At 34.2% G+C, this 11,727-nt stretch overlaps 1 protein-coding gene across 1 annotated transcript; it reads left to right on the forward strand.

Moving 5' to 3' along the window:
• The first annotated feature begins 690 nt into the window (after positions 1 to 690).
• On the forward strand, positions 691 to 8,401 carry LOC308705357 (uncharacterized protein). Its single transcript, XM_081390317.1, has 3 exons — positions 691 to 2,070; positions 3,661 to 3,930; positions 7,677 to 8,401. Exons 1-2 carry the CDS (start codon positions 777 to 779, stop codon positions 3,906 to 3,908), a joined length of 1,542 nt encoding a protein of 513 aa, XP_081246443.1. The 5' UTR covers positions 691 to 776; the 3' UTR covers positions 3,909 to 3,930; positions 7,677 to 8,401.
• Positions 8,402 to 11,727: the final 3,326 nt, after the last annotated feature.

Genomic DNA, 11,727 nt, shown 5'->3' on the forward strand with positions numbered 1-11,727 from the left:
AAAAACTACAACATGCAAAAATTATGTTAGAATGTGTATTAGAAAAAGAGCAAGATAGGGAAATTACAGAAAAACATAAGGAAGATGGGAAGAGTTTGAAAGAATGCGAGAATGAAAAAATTATGGAAGAACATGAGCAAGATGTAAAAATTGTAAATGTATTTGACAATGAAAAAGAACAAGATGGGAAAAACACGGAAGCCTTTGAGGCTGAAAAATATGGGAAAATGATGGAAGAATGTGGGCAAGAAAATAAGCAATATGGAAAAAAATTAGATGTGAGGAAATGCGAGGAAGAACATGACAGTGAATCGGAACAAGGAGGGGAAATTATAGAAGAACTTGAGGTTGACAAAATACAAGATGGGAGTATCATGGAAGAATATGAAATTGAAAAAGAACAAGATTGGAAAATGATTGATGAATTAGACCGTAAAAAAATACAAAATGCAAAAATATTGTCAGAACATATGATAGGAAAAGAGCAAGATGGGATAAATGTGGAGGCATTTGACAGTAAAATAGAACAAGACAGGAAAAGCATGGAAGTATCTGAGACTGCTCAAACACAATATGTGAAAAGGATGGAAGAATGTGGGCAAGAAAATGAGCAAGATAGGAAAATTGTAGAAAACCGTGAGGATGAACATGATAGTGAAAAGGAACAAGGTGGGGAAATTGATGGAAAAATAGTGGAAAAACATGGAAGTGAAGAAAAACAAGATAGGAAAATTGTTGATGCGTTTAACAGTGAAAAAGAACAATATGGGACAAGCATGGAAGTATTTGAGACTGAAAATATACAATATGTGAAAATAATGGAAAAATATGGCCAAGAAGAAGCGCAAGATGGAAAAATTGTAGTAAAACATGAAGACGGGAAAAGTCCAGAAGAACACGAGAGTGAAAAAAAGCAGGATTGGAAAATGATAGAAGACAAAGTACAAAAAAACAAACAAGATGGAGACATCATAGAAGAACATGTATTTGAAACTGAAAAAATTCCATATGTGAAAATGATGGAGGACTGTGGACAAGAACATTTTTTAGAAAAATGTGAGGAGGAATATAAGAGTGAAAAAGTACAAGATTTGAAAATTATACAATCACATGATGATGAAGAACAAGATGGTAGAAGGTTGGAAGAACAGGATTGGGAAATTATGGAAGAGCTTGACAGTGAAAAAATAAAAAAAACAAATATGATGTTAGAATATATGAGAGAAAAAGAGCAAGATTGTAAAATTGGGGAAAGCCATGAAGACAGAAAAAGTCTGGAAGAACACAAAGAACTGAACTGGAAAAGGATAGAAGAATATGGGAACATCATGGAAGAACATGAAAGGGAAAAAGGACAAGGTGGGATGATGGAAAAGCGACAGATCCAAGACGACGAACGAATGTCACGTGTGGATGTAGACAGAACAGTGAATGTGACTGTGCTCAGGGAGGAAGAATCATATACAGAGATTATAAAGAGGGATGAGGCCACAGAAGAAGCTGTTGATCAGATGAAGAGTGACCATGGAAATGAGAAGGAAGAGATGAACACACCTTTAATCCACACAGAAGAATCCAGTGCTGATACACTTTTCTCCCAGCATTCACCACTCTTCCCAGAATCCCGTGCAACAGAGCCTCCTCAATACAATGACACATCTATTCCTGAAAGTGTTTTAAGCACTCAAGATAAAAATGAGGCACAGATGAGCTCCTCACACCAAATAAACTTACCAACCATTCAGGTTGAGTCAAATCTTTCCAACCTGAGCATTCAAAGAGATTCAGATGGCATGAAAGAGAAGACATATGAATCTGTTGACTGTCAAGCTCCCTCCAAAAACAGCCCAGACGCCTCGTCCGCTGAACGTCCTAACACAGAAACACACGTTACAGTGAAGAATGAACAGACTGATGCAGAGGCTAAAATTGTGGACGGCACCAATGATTTGGTTGAAGGGATCAATGCCGATTGTGAGACATCACCTGTATCGGAGAATCAAGCCAGGATTGGACAGTCAGACGAGAGGGAGGGGCTTGTACCTGTCAGTCATTTCCTCCAAGACCCAGGTAATGATAATGGTGGACTGGATAGATGGTTCTTTAATCAACATCTTAATATCAAGTAACTTACTATTATAGATGCCGCATGTACATTACTCGTGAGAAGTTTGGGGGCTGTAAGATTTTTTGAAATACTTTTATTTAAGGACACATTTAGTTTATCAAAAGTCACAGTGAAGACATTCACAACATAATCTTACAAAAGATTTCGATTTCATAATCCTGAAAACAATGTTTCCAGAAAAATATTAAGCAACATTGATAATAAGAAATGTTTCTTGAGCAGCAAATCATTAGAGTGATTTCTGAAGGATCATGTGACACTGAAGACTGGAGTAATAATGCTGAAAATGCAGCTTTTCCATCACAGGAATAAATTACATTTTAAAATACATTCAAATAGAATTTTCTTTTGATAAAATGTATGCAGCCTTGGTGAGCAGAAGAGACTTCTTCCATACCCGAACTTTGCTTGTAATTCTGTGAAATAATGTAAAGTTGTTTAAACACTCAATTTGTTTTTGACAACCAATATCGATATAAATGTTCATCGTTTTAAAAAAGAAAGATAAAAAAAACCTGATAAAACATGTTTCTGGGTCAGAGTTGTTTTCACTACAGGATGCCAACGGTTTTCTGCCAAATATGACAAATATGAGGATGTTTTGTGACAGGTACCGTTTTAGACGAGCTTTGTGTAAATACAAATATTTTTGAGAAAAATAATGGTTACACTTTCATTTCAAAGTTTCATTAGTTAACATTAGTTAATGTATTAACTAACAATAAGCAATACATCTGTTACAGTATTTATTCATCTTTGTTAACATTAGTTAATAAAAATACAGCTGTTCATTGTTTCTTCATGTTAGTTCACAGTGCGTTAACTAATGTTAACAAATACAACCTTTGATTTTAATAATGTATTAGTAAATGTTGAAATTATTATTAACTAAGATTAATAAATGCTGAAGAAGTATTGTTCATTCTTAGTTCATATTAACTAAGGTAGTTCAATAATGTTAACTAATGAACCTTATTGTAAAGTGTTACCAAAATAACAAAACACATTTAAGTTTAAATGTTTTTAAATCACATTTAAAAAGTGTCTTGGTTGATTAAAAATATTTATGGCCTATACATTTTCTCAATTCATTTTTAGCCATGTCTGTAGTCACAGTTTAGAAACTCCTCTCATAACTTATTGCTGATGTGAGATAAAAAAAACTTTCGTTTTTGTTTGTGGTAACACGCGATGGTCCACTTTAGACACTCTTTCAACTATAAGTAACTTTGCAACTACATGTCAACTAACTCTCGTTAGAGTATTAGTAGACTGTCTGCTTAATATCTGCTAACACTTTATTTTGATGCTCCCCAACAGACGTTCTACTGACTATAAGTAACTTTGCAACTATATTCTACTGCAAAACTTATTCTACTAACCCAATCCCTAACACCTAAACCTAATGCAACAGTCTATACTCTAATAAGAGTTAGTTGACATGTAGTTGCAGCAGAGTTACTTCAAGTTAGTAGAATGTCTAAAGTGGACTATCGAAATAAAGTGTAACCTTTTTTTTTGTTATTTTGCAGACACTGCAATAGGCCTAAAGCATTGTATTGCTCATCAGCTGGATCTGACCAATGATATAAGTGATGTTGAAGAGGGAGAGGAGGCTATATCACTCATTGTCAAGGACACAGAAGTGGAGCAGATCTTAAAAGGCGATTCTGATCCTGATCACGAGAATGAAGACTTAAAACACAAATTTCTGCAGGATTGCAAAACCATCACGGAAACACCCAGTGACATGAGGAATGATAAGAGAGCCAATGATTAATGTGGAACATTTGAAATAATTGGTAGGTGTGAGCTGTTATCTCAGAACAGATCATGCTTTCAAAGAATGCTGTTTCTGGTTTGGACTGGCATTAATTATTAAACCTTAAGGAGTGGAAGGTAATTCTGTGTTAACTGCAGATTTGTTGTCATTTCACACCTCGTAGGTTGTTTCTTTTCTGAGGGGGTGTTTACACGACACCGTTTTCAACTAAAAACTGAAAACGTTTTATGCGTTTTGGGGGAACAGGTTTCAAAGTGCAAGTTTTTGAAAACGATACTGTTACTGTCTCTGTGCAAACTACAAAAACGCGAATTTGTGTAAACGTAGGCGCGTAGTTTATTTACAAAGCGACGTCGCCAACTACTGGCCTTGCATGCATAATACAGGGTTTTTAATAGTTTCCGCAGATCCGTGTGATCGTTTTGACAATGTTGTCGTCTGTATGTGAAAAACGCAAAGGAAAAACTTTTCCATTTTTAGTACATCGTTGTCATGTACCAAGTCTCAGATGGTGATATCCTAGAATGCAATAAAACAGCTATACATAATTACCCCAATTTAGGGATTTAGAGAAAATCTCATTATATAATATAATAGTAAATATTTATAATTATAATCTCAAAAGTGCTCTTGCTGGAAGGAAATATAACACTATCATTTTCTACCAAAGTCTACTTAGTATACACCTCAACCTTAAATGAATCTCTTATCAAAAGAACAGAAAAAGTTCACTTTTGCAGTGACCCAGGAACAGCAGAGGATTCTGGGACAGATGAGACGTCAATCAGAAACAGACAGACAGAGAGGAAACATTTTTTATCAGATACACTGAGTGCAAATGCTTTAAATGTTCCATCAGTGTCCTTACCTCTCTTTCATCATACATTCTCCTGCCAAAAATATTATATACGGTATGCAACAACATACTGGTTCCCCTTTGTCAGAAGTGATTCTGAGGAATGGGGATCGCTTGCGAGAGCCTATCTAAAACGAGCCAATGCACATTGCGGCATGCGGTAATTGCGTGCGTCGCATCCTTGTTTTGAAGCGTAGCCAGATGGTGTATGCTGTTCCCGTCTCCTGTAAAGGTCTACTGAGTGTCTTTGAATCTCTGTCGAGAAGAATCTCTGGTACGTGGTGTTGGTGTGACGAGTCAGACCCAGAGCTCACGGCTATGCTTTGCCGGGCCGCCGCAAGTGTCGGGCTCGAGTGGAACCCTCCCCAAATGTTGACCAATAGTGGGGCACATTGTCACATGCAGCTTATTGTAGGGTTCAGCTTAATTAAAACAGTAACTAAACATATAACATTCAAAGGTAACACACTGAAAGATCTTACATTTGTTTTGGCCAACCAAGTTTGTTATTAATAAATTTGCATCAATTCTATAACATCTTAAAACATGTGACAACATGCCCCAATTAAAATTGTGACAACTTCCCTGAGCTGGCAGTTATTAAAAAAACAGCATTCTAGCCCCGGCCATCCTTTACCTTTAATGGGCCCCTAAAAAAAATCTCATAGACCCAAACAGGATATCTAGATATCTGTGTGCATACATGAATTGTTTACTAATATGTCAATCATATCTATTAAGGTTATTCATGCCATGTTTATCTAGAGTGCAAGCAATATCAGACTAGAGAAAAGCGTTAGCATTGTTGCATGTGGAGTTGGTCACACCTCTGGCTGCTATGTTTGATGAGACCTGGCTTAGCAAGATCCATGTTTCCATTCAGAAATCATTGCTGCTTTCAAAATAAATCTGACAGTAAGAACGTTTTGTAAGACAAGAATGTGTATGCAAATAAACAATAAGTCAAGGTAACCCTATGGCTGTTTGACATGTAGATAAGACAGACTGATGTCGCTGTGACATGACACTATAGATTTATTAAGAGACTGAAATATTAGTTGACTTACTAGTATCGGTTAGCAGTGAATGAAAAGTTATATTGTTGTAGCAAAGTGAAACTTTTGTTTAATCTACCACTGTAGATTAAACCGAAAACTAAAAAACATTTTCATTACTTGACATAAAATTAACAAAAAATTAACAAAAAAATAAAATAAATAAATAAATATATATATATATACATATATATATATATATATATATATATATATATATATATGTATGTATGTATATATATATATATATATATATATATATATATATAATAAAAATATATATTTGTATTTATTATTAAACATTTCAGGTAGTTTCTAATTTTTACTATATAGACATAAAATAAACTCTCACTATTAACTAGTTGCTTATTAGCATACATATTACTAGGATATTGGCTGTTTATCAGTACTTGCAAAGCACATATTAATGCCTTATTCTGCATGATCATATTCTACTACATCCCTTAATCCTACAATACCTAAACTTCAATGCTACAAAAATGACCTTATTAACTATTAATAAGCAGTAATTAGGTGTTTATTGAGGCAATAGTCGTGGTTAATAGAGAACATGTTCCCCATAAAGTGTTACCGGATGTAAAAAAAAAAAAAAATAGAAATAAAAAAGTAAAATATTTATGTTTCAAAAGATTTCGGTTCATCAAAGCATCCTGAAAAAAAAAAGCAGCGCAATCATTTTCAACTAGCAATAATAGAATAATTGTATCTTGAGCACCAAATTGTATCTTGAGCACTCTATTGAAGCAATTCATTGCAATTACAAAAAATATAAAGAATATGTTCTTAAAAAATATTCAGGAATTCGTTTATTGTGTATTTTTTGTTTAGTATCAGTTCTTGCTGAAGAAGATGAAAGATATATGGCAGTTTCTGCCATACATCAAAAAATTTACGGAAACTAATGCTCTTAATGCAAATGAGCTCTTCTAACTATAGCCCTAAACTTGAATTGTAACATTTCTAAGACGTCAGTGACAGGAAAGGCATTGGTAATGGCCTTATGTAACACCCAGTCCTTTGTGTTAATACAAATAAATTTAATTTCTAAAAGATTAACTTGGAATGTAGCAAATAGAGTAAACATTTTCCCAAAAAATATAAGACAGAACAACTGATAATTGTTTCTTGAGCGGCAAATTAACATAGAATGATTTCTGAAGGATCATGTGACACTAAAGACCGGAGAAATGATGAAAAAGACATTAAACATTAAAAAAGAAATAAATGTATAGGGTATAATCCACAATATTTCCTTTTTACTGTACTTCTTATTAAAACAATGCAGTTTTCGTGAGCATAAGACACTTAAAAAAAAAAAAAACCATTCAAATATTACAGAACCCAAACTTTTCAACTGGTGTGTATATTCATAAAATGAGTCCAGTGGTTAAAACAGCTCAGGTGAACATTTTATACAAAGACTTGCATAAAATACCATGAAACAATTCTGTGCTAAATAAACCATATGAGAGAAAAAAAAAACGTGTGTGCGTACGTGCGTGTGTGTATGCGTACGTGTGTGTGTATGCGTACGTGTGTGTGTCCTCTGACATATGGGAAATTTACCAGACAAACAAGTTTATTGTTTTGTTGACCCTATACATCCATAATGTACATTAACATATACATCTTGTATTTCCACTTTTACACCTATAGTCTTTTACTTGACATGTCTTGTTTCTTATTCTTTAGCTTATGTTGTAATGTAATCCATTGTGAAAAAAAAAAAAACATTTACCCATTGCATATTTTTTCATTTGGTTTAACATCCACCTTGTCATATTTGATATATATTTGCAACTGATCATGGTTCTCTCCATCTCTTTCATGCAGCAGATACCATGGGGACTGTGCACGAATCATAGAAGAGACAGACGACCATTAGATGTTTCTCTCAGCCGATCACTGGAGGCCTTTCAGTGATTTACTCGCAATTATTCTCATATGTTCACAATACTGCAATATACTGTATGCAAGTAGCACATGTTCAGAACTGTGTCCACAAATGCACTTGATATACAGTAGGGTTCAAAAGTCTCAGACCAGTTTTAAAGGGATAGTTCACCCAAATATTTTACTCACCCTAAAGCCATCCCTGATGCAATCATCTTAAAATATATTGTTTTATATATATAATCAACATTTGCAAATGAGAAGTTTTATATTTCTCCACTGTTTTTATTTCCATCATGCTGTTCGCAATACTTCATGGGATTGTAGTTCTTTCCCTCACTAAAGCCGTTAAGTACACTTTGTACCTTTGTATTTATGTCCAATTTTCGAATACTTTTTTTTACTTTAAATCAAAGTTTTTAATGTTGTGATTCACCTCGTAGCTGGTTGATTTGGTCCATGGCTTATAATGCTTTAACTAAGACTTTCCCAATGGGAAAAAAATTATGGAAAAAATACTCCCAGAACCAGCGCAGCTGAAAAAATGGGTGTTGAACTCTATTGAAGCAAAAGGTCATACAAATAGCCTATTAAGTCATAATAAATTCATGTTTTCTATTCAGCTTTTCACTCAAATTTCTACATTGCTAATAAAAAATTTAACTAAAAAAAAAAAAAAAAGGTTCACCACATTAGAAAGAACTCAAAAAAGAAAAAGAAAAATCACAAGTGGACTCTGCTGTAGGTTATGTATAGTTTCAGTACATATACTTGTATGTATTATTCATTTTTCCTCTTATTGAACTATGTTGTTATTGAAGGTGTCTAAATATGTTGTGTGAGGCAATTCATGTGATTGATCTACAGTATATGTTTAGAACTTTAGATGGATATCTCTTTCCAAAAGAATACATGAAATGAATCTGTTTTCTTAGTCATTGTGTCAGCTGTTCATATGACTGATACGAAAACTGAATCACTCCAATTAACAAACAGATTACAGAGCAATAGTGCAAACTTTACAAAGTTCTCTTAAGTATTATAAGCATATTGCTATAGAGAAAAATCGAATCCAAGGAAACTTTCACTACAAGTACTGTAATGTTGAAGTAGGTGTAAATGCACCACTGGCATTCTAAAATTCATTGCCATTCAGGCTTTGAAAACAGATCTTGTCACAATTCTGGTAATCTGATACCGGTTATCATGGTGACCTTTCAATAGCATATTTGAAATGCTTTGGACACCCACGTCATTTACTGAAAACTATCAAACAATTATTTGAATCGGGTGACTTGTTCAAGGAGGGTGTGGTGGCATATGTATGTCTCATGAATATGAATATGATTAAGTAAATAGTATAATATGATCTTTATGGTTTTGAAAATAGTTTGTGATGCATTGATCGAGACAAATCATTTACAAATAAAAACTGACATCTGATGTTTTATTAAAGTTCTGGAGTCATAGTGGCACAAGCTGCTGAAGTAAATGTGGCATATTCAAACGACATTGACATAGTCTTTTTATATTTACCCGCTGTAAATGCAGATTGCCCACTTTGCACAGTTTCCTTAAAACCACCGTGGTGGCGTTGGCGTCGAAGCTTGGACCCGTCATCGCTGCTTGCAGCTATATTTTGTTTTATGGTTTCACTAGAACAGATCGCAAACCACAAAAATGATAAATTGGATAAATTGAGCGTCAACAGATTGGGCATGCCACTAGCGTAACAACCACAAATGAAGCTATTTCATGTAAAATACACAATTGATCATCGCAAAAAGTGCAAAAATCATTGTAAATGTCCCTATGCAAGGATGCACGGCACGTGTTTTTGAGCATGTACATATGATCAATGTGAGTTGCCCAAAAAAAATTGTGGAATGGACTGGAAAAAAAATGTGGAAACTGTTGTAAAGAAGTTTTGGAAAAAGATGCTGCCAGGAAGCAGTTTAAAGATTTACTGACAGTCATTAAGTCGCATATCTTGTTGCTAATCAGGATCTGAGAAAGAAATGAGGAAACTCTGCATATTTATTTATTTTCAAGGGAAGTTTTTTGCAATATCCATTTATGTTCCTTAACGTAAATAGTTTTGCTGCATTGCAATCAGCAGGAATCTAAGTTACTTAGTTACTTGTAATTATGCATAATTTACTGTTATTATTAAGTACATGTAGTAACATGCAACTACGTCACCTCTAAATAAAGTGTTACCGATCTTTTTTTTTTTAAATACTCGCCGACTTTTAACCAGCAGCTCTCAAGGTGATTTTAGTAAATGTACTGTGGTTTTGAACAATATATCTATTTTGTATCATTTAAAACATAACAAGCTTATATCTGTGACATGTTTTGCTTAAAAAAGTGTGCTGTGTATCTCATTATCTCATAATAAATGAGACTTGGATTTAAAACCTTTATATCTTTTCAAGTATGGATTACGGAGCCAAATACTTCCTGGAGCCATTGTATGTGCTTATAGAGTTTCCAGGCGCCGGTGTTTCAATAAGAAAACAAAACAGGTTTTTCAAGACTAGAAAATTGTGGCATTATTGTAGTCCATACCCTTAAATCTATGGTAGTATAAGTGTGGAAGAGCACAAAGAAAATGACAGACAACACAAGTAGTCTATACTGACAAAACACTGGCCAACAAACATGTCAACACTGTCGCACTTCAGCTGACAAGGATCACTACAAATGAATGCTTTTAAACATGATGAATGGACTCATTTTAACATGCCCTTTTAGAGCTAGTTGACAACTAAGAGAGTTAAACATGCTGCGATAGTCGAGACATAATTTCATTCCAAGCTGTCTCTGTTTCTATTTGTATAGTGACATATTTTCTACTCAGGTTACTATTAAGGAGCGAAGAAACGGGAGAACAGGTTCTATTTGTGGCGTTTTTGTTTTCATGATTTGCACATGAGAAAAACAATCCCAAGTGCCAACTGAAGATGAAGCCACAGAACTAGACGACGGCCAGTGACTAAGTTTAAGTCTGCCATTAACCACAAGAAGTTCTATCTGTCCAACAAAACTGTATTGTCTGGCCTTAACACATTACATAAGAACAATTGTTTCTTTCAGACTACAATGAGATTAAATGAAGATCAAAAGGAGACGCTTGCTTAAGTCTCACACTTCTTACATTTTTCTTCTGAGATTTCTTCTCAATTTTATCATTGGATATCATTTACTCCCCCTAATGTCATTGCAAATACACAAACAACATTGAACCCCATTGACTTTTAAAAAATAATTCAATTTCCAGATTTTTCATTTAATCTCTTCAATAATGTCTCAAACCATGCTCAGATTTGCTGTGATACCAGTCTGCAATGAAAAGTTAGGAGATTCCAAGATTCCATTAGCAAAATATGAGTTCAGTATGCATTCCAAAATCAATGTTACCTGCACTTATTTTTTAATATAAGTTGCAAAGTTTTGTTTTAAGTTGTTACTTAAATGAGAAAGTGTCCAGAGCTATATATGAAAAAGCAACACCTGAGCAAGACCAGTGTGACGTATAAAACTGATCAATGGTCATATAAAAGGCATTTTCTATCATTTAAAAAAGGTTGACTATGTAAATCTGACTAAGAATAAATGTTCATTTTATTGATATAAAACTGCACATTACTGTGGAATCCAATGTCATTAAAACTTGGATAATGCCAGGGTGGGGATATAATTTTGTGTGGAGTTAAAAAGAAAGAGTAATAATTAGTGAGAAAAATAACGACAAAGTTCCCCTGGGAAGAACAAATCTTGGTGACTAATATATTAACATAATAATCTCAGAGTAATTATCAGCGATATTTATACTCAAGTTGGCATTTGTCTTCAGAACAGGAAGAACCTGTTCAACTTCACATTCCAAACAGGAAGACGGTTGAAATGACATCTCAGCGCTGAGTGGCCATGATTTCATTCTCGTTTAGAGAAACGGCATGTAGGCATCACAAAGCGCTTGTGCGAA

Source organism: Scardinius erythrophthalmus (assembly GCF_964197995.2).
Source record: "Scardinius erythrophthalmus genome assembly, chromosome: 17".
Classification (NCBI taxonomy): domain Eukaryota; kingdom Metazoa; phylum Chordata; class Actinopteri; order Cypriniformes; family Leuciscidae; genus Scardinius; species Scardinius erythrophthalmus.

Excerpts from the sequence above, each read along its gene's own strand:
- LOC308705357 (XM_081390317.1), top strand. The coding sequence starts at position 777 with ATGGAAGTATTTGAGACTGAAAATATACAATATGTGAAAATAATGGAA. Across the intron at positions 2,071-3,660 it reads TCATTTCCTCCAAGACCCAG|ACACTGCAATAGGCCTAAAG; the intron begins GTAATGATAATG and ends GTTATTTTGCAG.